Source organism: Pseudopipra pipra, chromosome 8 (assembly GCF_036250125.1).
Source record: "Pseudopipra pipra isolate bDixPip1 chromosome 8, bDixPip1.hap1, whole genome shotgun sequence".
NCBI lineage: Eukaryota > Metazoa > Chordata > Aves > Passeriformes > Pipridae > Pseudopipra > Pseudopipra pipra.
This window is the reverse complement of record NC_087556.1, coordinates 9,305,539-9,320,257: the sequence shown is the minus strand read 5'-3', so window position 1 is coordinate 9,320,257 and position 14,719 is coordinate 9,305,539. Positions and strand designations below refer to the sequence as shown.

The 14,719-nt window shown below is 38.5% G+C and overlaps 1 protein-coding gene and 1 long non-coding RNA gene across 12 annotated transcripts in view; one reads left to right on the top strand and one right to left on the bottom strand.

Annotated features, from left to right (window-relative positions):
* Positions 1–14,719, bottom strand: part of LDB3 (LIM domain binding 3) — a 116,992-nt gene that overhangs the window by 33,482 nt on the left and 68,791 nt on the right. For 10 of the 11 annotated variants that reach the window (XM_064662453.1, XM_064662452.1, XM_064662454.1 and 7 more), the window contains one exon: positions 14,064–14,100. In XM_064662453.1, coding sequence (XP_064518523.1) covers positions 14,064–14,100 — 37 coding nt within the window. Of the gene's footprint in view, positions 1–9,354; positions 10,257–14,063; positions 14,101–14,719 lie in introns of those variants that run through there. The other variant, XM_064662462.1, reaches the window with a different exon arrangement.
* LOC135417865 (uncharacterized) overlaps positions 1–14,719 on the top strand; it is a 64,551-nt gene that overhangs the window by 42,612 nt on the left and 7,220 nt on the right. The gene's annotated exons all lie outside the window — the stretch shown is intronic.

Genomic DNA, 14,719 nt, shown 5'->3' with positions numbered 1-14,719 from the left:
AAAATCAGTAGTATTCCAGCAGAACATATTTTGATGCCAAATCCAAGCAGTGAAACTAATCAGACTTGGGCAATCCTCAAGGATCTGGTATTTTGAAGCGATAAAAATGGGTAACAGATTCTTACAAGAAGGATTTCTTGTGCCTGGTATCACTTAAAAATTCTCTGTCCTATCCAAGTACTCGTTTTCTCAATGTAAATCAGATTAGAAACAATTCCTTCACTGAATTCCCTCAATTAGAAATCATTCCTTCCTGAGGTGAGGAGTAAATCAGCCTTGATTTCTCTGATAGAGGACTGGGCTATTATTCTGTAAACACACACACATGCTTACAAAAATAACTAATCAGTTTAAGTGCAAGCAACTGTGTATCTGTAAGAAGTTAAGACAAAAGTATTTTCATAAAGAATAGAATCCATTAGCTTTAAACTCCTAAGTTTGAAATCCAGTTACTTAAGTAATTGAGATAGTCTCAGTATTTAGCAATTTAGTGGGTGGTTGTGTCCCTTCTTATTTAAGGAATTGTGCTGAAATTGATGGGTTTATGAGAACACTTTTCTTAACTGGGATCTGAAATTACAAAACACAAAGCAAATGTCCTCATTTATCCAACTGCACCTTCTTTCTGCAGTGTCCCTTGGGAAAAAAAAAGGAATACATGTATTTATGTGGATTTGCTGGGCACCAATCATTAACTTACATTACATTTGGAAGGCTATTCTTAACATTTTCCCCATTATTAGCAGTATTTTACATGTGTCTCTGTGTTTATGTACTTACAGATACATATGTATGTATAGTCATATATGAAATGGCTTCTCCTTAGCTCAGTTTTAACAAAGTTATACAAACCAATCCAGTTTAGATCAGCAAAGGTTTGGGCATAGGTGTCCTCTACAAATTTTTAAAACCTCTAATTAAAATGTAACTCCTAAAATACATGAAGTCAGATTTTCAAACCTAGAAGTGGATGTGAAACGCCCCTCAGATGCTGCCACCTGACTCCCAGTGTTACTGGGGTGGGTCTGGAAGGGCCTGTCTTGAAAACCAATGCCCTGATGAGATCAACCAGCTCACCACTCCGAAGCAATGAGAAACCAAACACTGCCTTTGTGGGAACCAAGTTGTGAGTTCATTGCAATGTCAGGTAAAGCAAAGCCAGGATGAAACTGGGTAGAGGAGGATGGATTAGAGATTGTGTGTGTGTGTGTGTGGGAAGTGTTAGTACACCAAGAGCCACAGTCATGCAGGGACGTTAAAAAACACAGTCACAGCCTGAAAGGAATAAAACATTGCTTATTCCCAAGTATTCTACGAGGGATCACAGCCAAGACCAAAAGGTAGGCAGCTGGGGTCAGGCTGAAGCAGTGTTAAGCCTCTATTGTTATTATTAATCTGATCCAAACTTTTCTGCCCCATTAGTTGTGGCTACACCAAAGAAGAGCAAAAGAAGTCACTTGATTTTGAGGTCAGCATTTCATAAAAGTTTTTTCCCTGAGTTTACAAAATAGGATGACGTTGAGTGACGATGGCAGGGGAGTTGGGAAGGTGAAAAAGAGAGAGTATAGTAAAATTACTTCCACAGAATAAAGCAAAGGAAAAAGCAGAGAGTAGAGGGAAAGATGAGTTCAAAGGTTCATGGTCTGGCTTCCAGGAACTATTTCTCTTCCCAGTCAACAGGAGTAATGCCCATTTGGTTAACAATAAGAAAGGCTCAAAATCCATTGTGCCTCTTATTTGCAATACTTGCATTTTGAGGAACAGGCTATTGGATTTACGGCCTTTACAATCAAACATTTTCTGTAACTAAATAAAGAAATAATTTTACTTTTGAGTCCAATACATCCCTGGGGCAGGCTCAGTAAAGTCAATACCTTCACCACATGAAAAAATCTGGCTCAGAATATTATGAGCAGTTTATATCTCTGTGGCTACACAGGCTGCTCCAGTAACTGACAGTAGTTTTGAGCTATCTGGAAGAGATTTAAAATGAATTTTTTTTTGCGTTTTTTTTTGGGGGGGGGAAGGGGTTGGTTTGTTTGTTTTTTGTCTGCAGCTTTTTTATTCCCCACTGAAATGGCTTTTGACAGAAGGGCCATTCTGAGAGAACAGTGCAACTCCCACAGACTTCATTAAATGTTGGACATATATCTAAACAAGATTTACACAATATACTGTCTTCCCAGTTACATGGTATATTATACAGTGGAAATCTTGAAATGCTTCCTTCTCATAAAAGTATGCCACAGGATATGGTCACGCAGACAGAATGACTGAAATTAGAAATAGAGTCTTTCCCCCACACACCAACAAGAACTGGTGTAACTGAACACAAAATTCCTTTGCAGGCCAAGCCTGTGTGTGCTCTTGGATCCTAAAAAGAGCCTGCAGACACTTCAGAGAGTTTCCAATGAGTATGTTAAATCTGAACTCTATGAACTGGACATGGGAATACTTTCCCATTCTACTTTATTTTTGGAAAGCAAATGTAAAAGATTGCCAAACACCTACATATAACAGGCAAGCTGAAATGTGGAGGTTGTGTACCTTCCACCTGCCTTCTCTTTAGATGGCAACAGATGTTTAAGGAAGACCTAATGACATAAGAAACATGAGGAATCCTGAGAGACCACAGGGTCCTTCAGCTTTGTCTTTCAGACTGAAGCAGTAAGTGAATACTCTAATTTATTTTTTTCTCTATACTCTTATAGAGCAAGACTGTTTTTCTAATTTTACAAATGAGAAACTAAAACTTAATAGAGTTGCTCATGGTCACAAAGAAGGTCTACAGCGGGGCAAGGAACTGAAATAAGCTTCCCTGAATCTCAGTTGAGTATTTAAAATATCAGCTCACCCTCTTTAATGAGAGATTATAGATTTTTTAATAAATATATCTATTCAGTTTATTGGTATTTTCCTGTACTAGTAATCCAGTAGTCTACTACAGAACCTGACAGATATATACTGGCCCTTTATGAAAGGGGAAGTGGATTTACAGATTATTAAGGTCTATATCTATTGAATTTAAAAATTCTGGTTTTCTAGTAGTATGGTGCAGATTTGTTGGAGTTAGACTTACAATAGCTTTCATCCTAACACACTTATATTTACATAAGCATATTTGCCTACAAATATGATTTCCTTTTAAGAAGTAGAGGTTACAAAATAACTTCAAAAGAAATTTTTACAGGGTGTCTGGGAGTAAAGTTGTGTTAAAGTTATTTTGTAATTGCCTTTCAAACATTTTTTTGTCTCAAAGGCATGAGACACTGACACTGTTGAAAACTGGACAATGAGCTACATTAACTGCTGTTCTGATCCAATGAGGCTATTTCTACCTTTCTGTGTTTGCAGCTCAGAACTTTTCCATGGTCAGATGACTATAAAACTATTGAGGATGTTTGTCTTTTCTTCCCCCATGCTGTATTTTTGTTATTCCAACACAGACATCCTAAGACACACAAAGAATCATAGGCAGTTAACAGAGAGGACAGAAGACAACTATCATGCTGGTTTAGTTAAAACTTTAGCTTGGAATCAGAAAAAAAGGGGTAGAAGAGCTAGTCTCTCTTTTTCAGCCACTGTAGTTAAGAATGTGAGCAGCCCACGCCAAAACGTGGCAATATTGTAATATATCCTCCTAGTGTGTCTGCTTTCCAAAACAGGGAAATACATTTCTCTCAGAAGGTATCCTGGTTTGTGCAGACAGTGGCACAGAACAGGAAAAGCATTATCATAGATTCAGTGGAAAAAACCCAGCAACTCATTCTCAACAAGCAGTATGGAACTCAGTCAAAGCAGCTCGCTAAAATCAAAGCCAACACCTCCCCTGAATGCATTTTAGTGGCACCTGCAAGTTTGCTGTTAAATGTAACAGTCACACAATAAATGCAGCTGGGCACACAGCAGCATTGGTGTTGGGGAAAGGGAAGGTCACTCTTTTCCAAGATTTGCAGAGTGATATTTGCCATGCAAGTATAGGTACTCCCATTTTCAGTTTTATCACCAAAGACTGCAAAATTCTGAGCATGTGTAGCAATTTGAGCTGGGACTTAATTTGCATAATTATTCCCTGTCTTGGCCTTAAGTGTGCAACTGGATTGAACAGAATGATTTGGCCCAGCTTTTTACAGCCCCACTGGTAAAGTGCAGGTATCTGCCACCAGGCACCTGAGCACAGGATCTGGACTTTCAGGCCCTGTTTGTGACCATTACAGACAAAACCGGTGCACAATAAGTTTAGATTTTGTATGCCAGGAAACAATTCCCCTTTCACTGAAGTGTTCTTTCTCTTCATGACTTCACTTTTCTCCAGGGAAGCTGAGAGAACAAGAACCCAGAGATCTCAATTTCAGCTGGTAGTTCTTTTAGACCTACTTTTTAGTTTGTGCACATTGATGATAAGAAAATTCATACTTCTATGTGGCATTATGCTAAGTTTGCAGCTGCCTCTGAAATACAGCAATGTGTCTGTGCTGTTCAGTTCCTGAGTCAAGTAACTAAGTGGTATGAATTAGAACACTTGTCACTCTTTCAGAATGTGGATTGCATTTTATTTCATAAACTCTCTTAAGGATTTTCTTACCTTCCCTCTCTCTCACTTGTAGTCATATAACATTCTGGATCAGCTACAACAAATGCTCACATGGAAATGAACTATGAGGAAGTTATTAGTATTTAGGGTAATTTTGCTGACACTAATGCAATTTAGAAGTAGAATAAAAGGAAGCAGTGCCAGTGCTATGCTCCAGCTCACCCTAAGCAGGGCTCTGTGAGCCAGGCTGATGATCCACAGACCACAGCTGAGTGGTCTGAGTTACAATGCTTGTTGGAAAGCCTGCTGCATGTTAGAACTGCTTTACCCTTGCTGGACTGAAGGCAATGCAAGGGGCTAGTCAGAGAGAGAGGCAGCATTGTGCACTGGTGTCTTGGTTAAATGCCTGCAGCAGCTGCAGAAGGCATAGGAGAATTTTAAAGGTTCCACAGTAGGAATGAAAGTTAATCTTAATTCCTGCATGTGCAAATGTTATGTGGTGGACAGGAACATGCAGGAGACTGAGATGGTAAAGACAAGATGTTACATACAGGTCAGTACATCCACTCCCCAAACTGAATCTCAAGCTTTAACAAGCTCTGTTAGCTCATGCATTACTTTCTCTATGAACTATTTTGAGAAAAGCTTCATGGTATTTCTTAATTGCATTTAGAGCCCTCGCTTGTTCAATTTTAAGTGGGTACATTCAAGTGGATACACTGTACCCCAGAGTCACTCACTGTCTCTGATGAATTAGTTCTACAGGGAACTGGCTTGAAAACAAGGGATTTATGATCTCTAAATAGCTCTTTTCCCCATAGAACCTCCAGAAGTATATTGAGGAAGAAAGACTTTAAATTTGATCAATTTTCCCTTCTGGTTTCACTCAGAATTCCACTGAGTTATTTCACTATTCCCATGCTTTTGTCACTCTTGAGGTGCTAAAAGGTAAGCAGAGAACTGAATATATTAAATTGATGTGCTTATTATCCTTTATTGCAGTTATGTTCCTTAAGTGAGAAATCTGCCTAGAGAAGTCTGCTTTATTTCATTGGCTTTTGTGGAAAGATAGAGTATGTCTTTCAAAAGGATTTTGGTAATCTGAGCAGCATATAAACAGGAGGTTTTTGGCAATTGGGAAGGTCAGCAATGCTAATTGTTGGAAATTTTGGCCAACCAAGGAAGGGAATTAAGGTGCCTTAGCTTGTCTTGGTGGTGTCAGATGGCTTTGATAAGCAGAAGTAGAACAAAGGATGTTATTGTGCTTGAAAGCAAATTTTAGTCAATTAATTTTCATGGATACTGCAGAAAGCTGTCAATTAAAGGCAAATTGATTAAAGGAAGCAATTATCTGGTAATACCATGTACCATACCAAAATTCTAGCTTTTCAACTTTGCCAGCTAACATTTGTGTAAGTATCCATGCATTTTCTGAAACATATAACGATAGTCCCAGTCACTGAAACTCAGGGTAGACACTGCTAAAGGATCCACAAAATCAACTCAGTTCCTGTGGGAACCCGACTGTACAAGTAAAAAAATTGGTGTCACCTCATCTGCCCCTGAGGAAGGCTTCAGAAAGCTCTGTGATGTGCAAGAGTTGGACTTTTGAAAAGTGATAAAGTAGTCCCTAAAATACTTGTTCCTTGCTATGGAAGATTTACTCCATCCAGTTGTGCACAACAAGAGAGAAAGTGCAATGAAGTGACCTCTGTATTTCTGGCTTAGCACAAACGTCCTGTCCTTCCTGCACAGGGAGGGGTGAGAAGAGGGAGGCAAGGGGAAGAGCCACAGAACCTTTCTCATTTTGTCATGCATGAAAGGGAGACAGGTCAAGTTCTCATACCCACTCTCCTAAAGTCACACTCTAACCACGTCCCATCAGCACACACTGCATGCAGTCAGTGTTTCTGCTGCAAACTGAGCACTGCAGGAGGTGAGGGGAGACCATTTGAGCACAAGACAGGGCAGCAGGATTTGGGAAACAGGTTAGTTTAGATCAAAGAGTCTTGTACCACAGCAGAAAATAAGCATGTCCCTGTGCCATAACCAGACAAGCAGATTTACCTGGAAGGCCTTTTGATTTCCTACTGGCATCAGCTTTGCTGTATCTTCATTAAATGCTTATAGGACTATGCTTTACTGGCAATATTGGGATGGGCAGGGAGTGAATATCACTATTCACATCCTGCATTTTACTTTATTTTTGGCATGAAGGCTATTTAGAAGACAGTATTGTCACTGACCATTGTCCTCTGCTCAGCAGAGCAGTCACAGGTCAAAATATATTCAGCATGGGACAGATACACCTGCCTGTCATCAGTGCTGTTGTAAAGAATTACATGACTCATCGAGTCTTCAATCGGGAACCTATTTTAAGCCTCACTGTCATTAATTGTGAATAATCTTCCTAGGCAAAACAGCAGACTTCTGCAAATGGTCAGGAAACTGCAGGATGGTGCTGGTCAATTAGAAGCCACATACAGTGAGATAAGCCCGAATATACTAAAAATAGAACAAAACTAGAACAGACTTGACCTTTTGCTAGAACAAAGCTACTGTTTCTTCAAAGCTGTTAATGCTTTCTTATCAGACCTCAGTCTGTTACAGTCTTTAGCAATGGCATGTAGCAGAATGAAAACTCCAGGCCAATTTCTCTACAAAGGCCACCTCCTACTCAGGAAGCAAAACCAAGGCCTCTTCACAGTTACATGAAAAAAGATGGGTAACATTTTTTGGACTTGAAGATTGCCATGACTACATAAAAGAAGATTTCTGAGGAGGAAGAGTTGAGGAATAACTAATCTAAATATAAACAAGAAATGGCATAGAAAAATTTGACTGACAGTTAATCCAAAGTCCATCACTTGGAAGATTTTTTAAAAAGGACTGGACTGAGTAGTAGAAATATGCTGTAGTGAAAATCTTGCCATAGGGATTAATGAAGGCACCTTTACAAAAGATCTTCAATATTGCAAAAGTTCCAAAAGCTACCAAATCAAGATCTTTTTCTATTAATTTTTTTTCTCTGTAACTACATAAAAAATTGAAATTCTACAAGCCTGGAAAGTGTTTAGATTCCACTTTGTATCCTACATAAAAAAAGGATTAATATTATTTCTTTATATGATTACATGGTTTATATGCATGAATTTTTATCATTAAACCCACTGAAGAGAGCTAAGGAGAAGGGGTGCCTTAATTACATTTCCATTAATTTTATATCTTATCAAATTACTAAAAAATACCTTTCAAAATAACATTAAGTGTAAGCACTGAGATATAATCTAGACGTTTTCTTTTTCATTATAACACATGCACTAGGACTATTTGAAACATAGCATCTGTATTTTGTTCATAAAACATTAAGGATACACAATTCCTATTTAAGTGAAGAAACTGTATTAATACTTATTCAGAAAAAATGTCAAAAATCTAACCTGGTTAAAAATTAGAACTGGATAATTTTTTATTTAGGTACATTTAATGTTTGTGAAAAACCTGACTCTTGATATTTTAAGTTCTATCAAAATTTCCCATATATAAATAAAATTCACCACCACTTTGGTTCACCAAAGTTTGATCTTGGCAACATTCAGGAAAATATAAAATGTTGCTCTTATTTCATGCAGTGCTGTTGATTTTCTACAGGCAGTAGTAAGATGGTGTGACCAGAACCTGTTTGTGTTCCCATAAGGAAAGTGTACATGCATGCTGTGAATTAAGTAGCATGTCTACTGAATTGCTATGGCACTTAGCTAAGAAAAGTGAAATGCATTTTAGAAGCAACTAGTGCTCATGTACTCTTTAATAATACTCAAGAATTGATTTTTTAAAAATATGTATGATAGCCCTTTAAACACTCCAGTATTTGGCTGATTCATGCAAAATTCTCCATGAACTGTAGCTTTTCCTTATTTCTAACACAGAAAAACAATGGGAGTTTGAATGAACTTGACTGCTGATACAAATTTGGAAGCAGCAAAAAGCACAAGAGTTTGAGTCTGATCTCATGCACTGATCCTTTGATCAGAACTATTGCTACCAGATAAAGGTACCTGATTTGCAGTTTATAGAAGTCAATGAAAAAAAATAACCCTAAAGGCTGCCAGCAGGCCTGTGATAGAGTCAGTCTGTCACTGCAGAGACCAGTGTTTCATCAGAGAAACTTCTGCCTCAGTCAGTGCCAAGGACTCCTAATGCAGCCAGTTGAGGGCTCACATCAACTGTTTCTATGGAGACCACAAACTGTTCAATGGAGTTGCATTTTTTGTTTCATTTGATGATCAGAGCACAAACTAGAAAGGAAAGTAGCACTGCCCTTGGTGTACTTCAGATGGAATATGGAATATTTGGCAGCCTTGGCTATAGGTTTGCCATGTCTCAACTGACACAGCAAAGAACTGTACTATTGTAACAAAAAGATCTCATTCTAAGCACCAGCAATGTCTCGAGTGCCTTTGCCACAGAGACAAATTAATAATTACTGCCAGAGAATGCCAATTATTTAAATGGAAATGCTAAACAATATTATCAATAGGTTGTCATCTAACATCTATTAATTATGCTATTACCTATTAATTATGCTTTGTTCACACTTAGTAAAAATATTTTGTTCATTTCTGTTGTTCTTTCAGCTGCTTTGTCAGTTTTATTCTAATTCAGACAACTTAAAGGTCAATAATAATTCTAGCTAATAATGGAAAGATTTTTGACCAAATTTTCTATTCAGGAAAGAAAAGTTCTCCTTCTTTCAATAATCAGTTGAAGCAGTTACTGTTTTAAAACAGAATAAAATACTCTGTAAAACAGGCACATAATTATTTTAGTTTTAAAATGTTTTATTTCAGATAAAGCATGCTGCTATATACAGAAAAAGTGTGGGTCAAAGCAAGAGCAATACAGAATGGGCAACATATTCCTTAAAACTTAAAAGATGCTTTTAAAAGCTTCAGTGCAACAGTAGTATGATATATTCTTCCCACTCCTAAATCACCTCTAGCAAAATGTCATTTCCTCGCAGATCCTGAGCAACCCCAGCTATCTCTCACTTTTATATAATGATAAATTCGATTTTCCAACACAAAACTTACAGCAATGGTTTCAGCAAATAACCTCTACCAGTATAATATATTGAAGAAATACAACTTCACATTGCTAATATCTTATTTCAAACAGCATCATTCAACTATGCAAACTAAGTATGTTGTACATTTAGCAAGATCTAGGCCAGTCAGTTTTTCTTTTCAACTTTCTTTCTCCTACTTCATTATCTTTACAGTAAAACTCAGTAAAAGTCTCATTCTTCTTCCTCCTAAAGAAATACTGTCAGCAACTTCCCTCTAATTTTCTCCTAAAGTTAAGGGACTACAATAGTGATGTTTTCCTGTATACTGAAGTTCGAGATAGTAAAGGAGTAAAGCTAAACTACTTTGCAATGAAGAACACGACCTGGGTTGTATTGTTATTTTTAGTTGTGGTGACAGTGAATGGCTAACAGGCTAACGACAGAAACCTACAGAGCAAGGCCCCAGCAGTGTGTGTGACACGCTGGGGCTCTAACTCAGGACAGCAGTTAATGTTTGACTGTAACTCTGTCTGTGTTTGCCCCAGAAACGTGGGCTTTTAACTTTTGACATTAAGGAGCTGCGCTGACAGGCCGTGATGCCAATTGCGCAATTTGGCAAAGCGTGGGCTGTTACGTTCCGTTTCAAACCTTTCCCTGTGGCATGAAGAAAGAGAGAGAGAGAGAGAAAGACAGAGACAGAGAGAGACATAAACACAGAAGAAAGAAAGGAGGGAGAAAGAAAGGGGTTAGGGACCATGGCTACCACTTCCCTGCCTTATAACTAGGGCAATGGCAATTTATTTGGATTTTCTCCTCAGCTATCAAATCAGCACAACGAAGGCTGGGTGATGCTTTTTGGACCATGTATGAAAGGTTTTGCAGTTGTTTATTTCTGAGAAGTAACTTGACATAACTTCTTATTCTTTGACCTGTGCTTGGTATTACAGGGCTGCTTTTGCTAGAAATGCAGTGTAATCCCATTGTTTTCCTGCCACCAGTTTCTCTTGGCTTTTCCCTCCCTTGCCCCCAACTGAGCAGTCAGTGACAGTTAACTCACAGAAGTGCAAAATGAATGCAGGTATTTTCCATTCTGTAACACCTAGGCCAGCCCATATATATCCTGCTGTCCTTCCTGCAAGGACCATCACCCACAGGTTTAAGCAGTACTTTTCTACAGCTTTTCTCAGCATTAGTAAGTATTAGTGTTTACATTTGCATAAATATTTCTGGTCATAGGTGTCACAAAGCAGAACAACATGGGATTTTCAAAGCAGAGTCCTGTGAAGTATTGGCCATCTCCTGCCCTCCCTGGCTACCTCTGACTGCACACTGGGGCTGTCGAGCCATGTTCAGCACCTCTCAGGATTTAGCCTTTTCTAGACACTCTACAGTTTAAATTCAGGTTTTGTAAATAAAAAGGGGAAGAAGGGGGATGTGAGATGAGAGCACAGTGGAGGAGAAGTATATCAAACAGAATGGAAAATAAAATGTTCTTGTTATTCGCAAAATGTGTTTGAATCATTGCAAACAAGGTAATTTTTTTTCCTCATTATTTACACTCAAAACACAAGACAATTAATTGTGTTAATGCAGTGGAACTTGAGAGTGAAACCAGCCAAACAGAAAGGAGCAGACTGAGCTGGTTTTACTCCTCAGGCTGAAGAAAGCACAAAACAATAAACAGAGTAAATGCCAACAAATTCACTGATATTTCTAAATCTTCTGTTCTTAATAACACAGTGTCATGCAAGTAACACTCCTAAAGAAGTGTTGATGCATGACTTCCCAAAATATCTTTTATGCTTTTAAGTAATTAAAAGATATAAAGTATTCCTAGTTGAAACTTCCTGATGGCATTTTTTCCAGTTGCACCAGAGTGTACCAGCTACAGTGGGTCTGACATGCAATTTAAGAATTCCCTTACTACTTTTGAGATATTATCCCTCCATTCAAGGAAAAGGTATTCAGAAACATGTGTTTGGCTTGAAATAGATCCCTTCTTTCCAGAAAATAATCCACAACGATCATCACACCAGCAATGGAAAGTTTTCATAGCAAGTCATAATCTCATGTGTGCCTTCAAAATAGCAGCAGCACGAGCGAGGGACAGTCATGCAACGTGCTCATTAATATTAACTGAAAGGGATATTCTGCCACTCAAAAATGCCCAAGCTCCATGGGTTTCATTTAGAACATATGTCATGAAGTTAGAAGCAGCAATCTAAAAGTGACTATTTTTATGTAAAGCAGTTCTGTCAGAAATAAGCTACACGTATCAGCCCCTGTCCTCCAAGAGTTTGGGAGAAATCTGATCAGCATTTCATGCAGTTCTTGCAAGAGAAAGCACCAGCATGCTCACAGCATGCTCTGAGACCAAAGTCCCCTGCCCTCCAAAATCTCTGGCAGTTTAACTTTTGGAACGTGAAGGATTTTTCCAGAACTCCAGCACAGCAGGGCATTAACACAACACTGAATCTGGCAAGACTCAGGTTCCGCAGTTTCATGGAAACCTTTTGCTTTCAGGAACCCAGGAAACCTTCTAGATGATCCCAAACTGTGGACGTGGAGAAAGGTGTGGTTGTATAGTCTGGATCTGGAGTAGATACTGAAGAGGACTTTCTACTCCATTATTGTGCTGGAAGAGTGAAGTTCAAGTATGGAGTCTGTGCATCTGTCATAGGTCCTTCCATCCCTTACAAAATCAAAAGTAGCAGGAGCCTTCCCAAGAGATGAAACAGAAGGGGTCCAACAGGCCCCAAAGAGCTGCCTATGATCGATGCATGCACAACTGGGGCTTCTGCTACCACAGCTCCAGTGGAGGGTGGGCAATGCTTGAGGCAGGCACCAACCCACCCACATGGGACAGGCACTGTCAGGGAGGCAGGAAGGAGACCCCATTTCATTCCTTGCCCCAGAGCTCACACCAATTGCACAGTTCCTGTGTAACTACCTAGTATATGTTCCCTTAACTCTACTTCCAATGAATGCCCTTAAACCTGTTCAGCTGTGCCTAAACACAACCAGAATCTCCTTGTGAAAACAAAGGATAACACAGTGAAACCTCAAAACTGCAGAAAACATGCAAAGCACAGTGAATATAGTCATGTACTTCGAGATAGAATGTGCAATTTCCACGTGTTGATGTGTTACTAGATAATTATTGTCAACATATCTGATACCACCTAAATTTTACAGTATCTAGTATTTTCCAAAGCCACAGACTACACCTAGAAAGATTATTCCTCTAAAACAACATGTTACTCTCAGATGTGAATGGGGGACTCTTAAGTTCATCACAATGCTTTAAATCCCATCATAGTAAGGATTTGGATGTGTGCTATTACATCAAAACAGATAATGCACAATACATTTAATGAGAATTAGGCTTGCACATTTGAGGGAAGAAATAAATCCCTGAGGGATATAATGTCAAGCCTGATGTTCGGGCACTCAGCCATGAACTGGGGTGAACTGCAATGGAAGGTTTATAGCAAACATCAGCTGAAAGCACACTTGTATTCTCACAGGGAAGATAACAGATTTCTTTCTCACTGATTCAACATTTGTAACTTGCACTGTGATCAAAAGCTCAGAACCTTTAAAGAAGCCGTACAGCAGTAAAAAGAAAAAAAAAAAAGAATAAGGAAAGGAGGTGGTTTGAGTATCAAACACATCACAAACCCAGCCAGAGGCTTAGAGCAGCTCATGTGAATAGGGATTTGAAGTATGCAAACAGAAAATAAGGCTTACACGCAGGATGCTCTTGATTCAACTGCAGTTTTTAGCTCAACATAAGAATCTCTAATACATCTATTTCCTGGCTATGCAGGATGATGATAAATCTTTAATTCCATATTATATCTCTGAACATATCCACTTTTTAAGTGTTTTTGATGGATCATATGAAACAAACACATTTATCCACTAGCAAAAGCAGTCCTGTGCTTCCGTATTCTATAAATTTGGGTCATGTTTATTCCAAATAAAACATAAGCTAATGATTATGGGTATGGATGGAAACAACTCCTTTACTGTATCATTTAAGGAGAATCAAATGTCAATCAGAGGGTCATCCAAATAAATTGCTCACAAATTTCAGTGCTATCACAACATTATATATTTTCATCCAGTTACACAGTCAAGTAGTTACACGGGGCTTGGAATTCATCACATTCACACACCCAGTAAAGTACAGGAAAGTTGCATGAGCAAAGAGCTTTGAGATTTGAACACACACTCCAGGAATTTTGCACTGTCTTTCCTAAAAGCATGCTAATTTGTTATCCTTCTCATTCAAATGCCTCTCACAAATAGCATTTTAACTTCAGTGATTTTTAAGTAAATGTATTAGACTATTTTAGGACAAAAATATAATAAAGGAGGTTCATATTAATGCCATTTTAAAACATTATTGGGTTATCAGGAAGGAGAAAGCCATATTTTTCACAAGGAGTTGCCTACCTTGACCTCCTCAGGGCTTCCTCATCTGGATCTTGCACTGTAGACAAAAAATGTTTCAGTTAAAAAAGAAAGAAAGAAAGGAATTGACTTTATGATGAAATTATAAGTTCCTTAGAAACTTATCAAAAGCCTATCTAAAGGTGCATTCATGCTGACTTTGCAGCAGTGGAATCTGTAAGAACACCATGAGGAGGAGCAGTTCCCTGGAGATGGGAAGGAGGATGTTAGGAGGAATGTAGCTATTACAACGCCTTTGTCATTCATTTATTAGCAGTGTTTCACAGCTGTAGGCAATGATTCTACAGAGAGGTCCTGCTGTTTTGCAGGAAAGCACAAGAGGCATCAGCAGCAGATTCATAGGAAACACTAACTATTTCCCTCTGATGTGGGAAAGGGCCCTGAACTTCCTTATCTCTAGATCAGAAACCAGCTGTGAAGTTAGTACCAGGTGGTCAGAAAAATATTTCCATAGGCAACAAGCAGCAAAGTTCAATCTCCTGTGACATTCATAGCAGATCTAGGTTTAGATAACAGGGCTGATAGAATCATAGATTCAAGACAAATGGTGATCCATGATTTTTTTTGACCTCCAGAAGTCACTTCTATAAAAGGCTGTTACAAGAGACATGACCCATTTGTCATTTTTTCTAATGAAA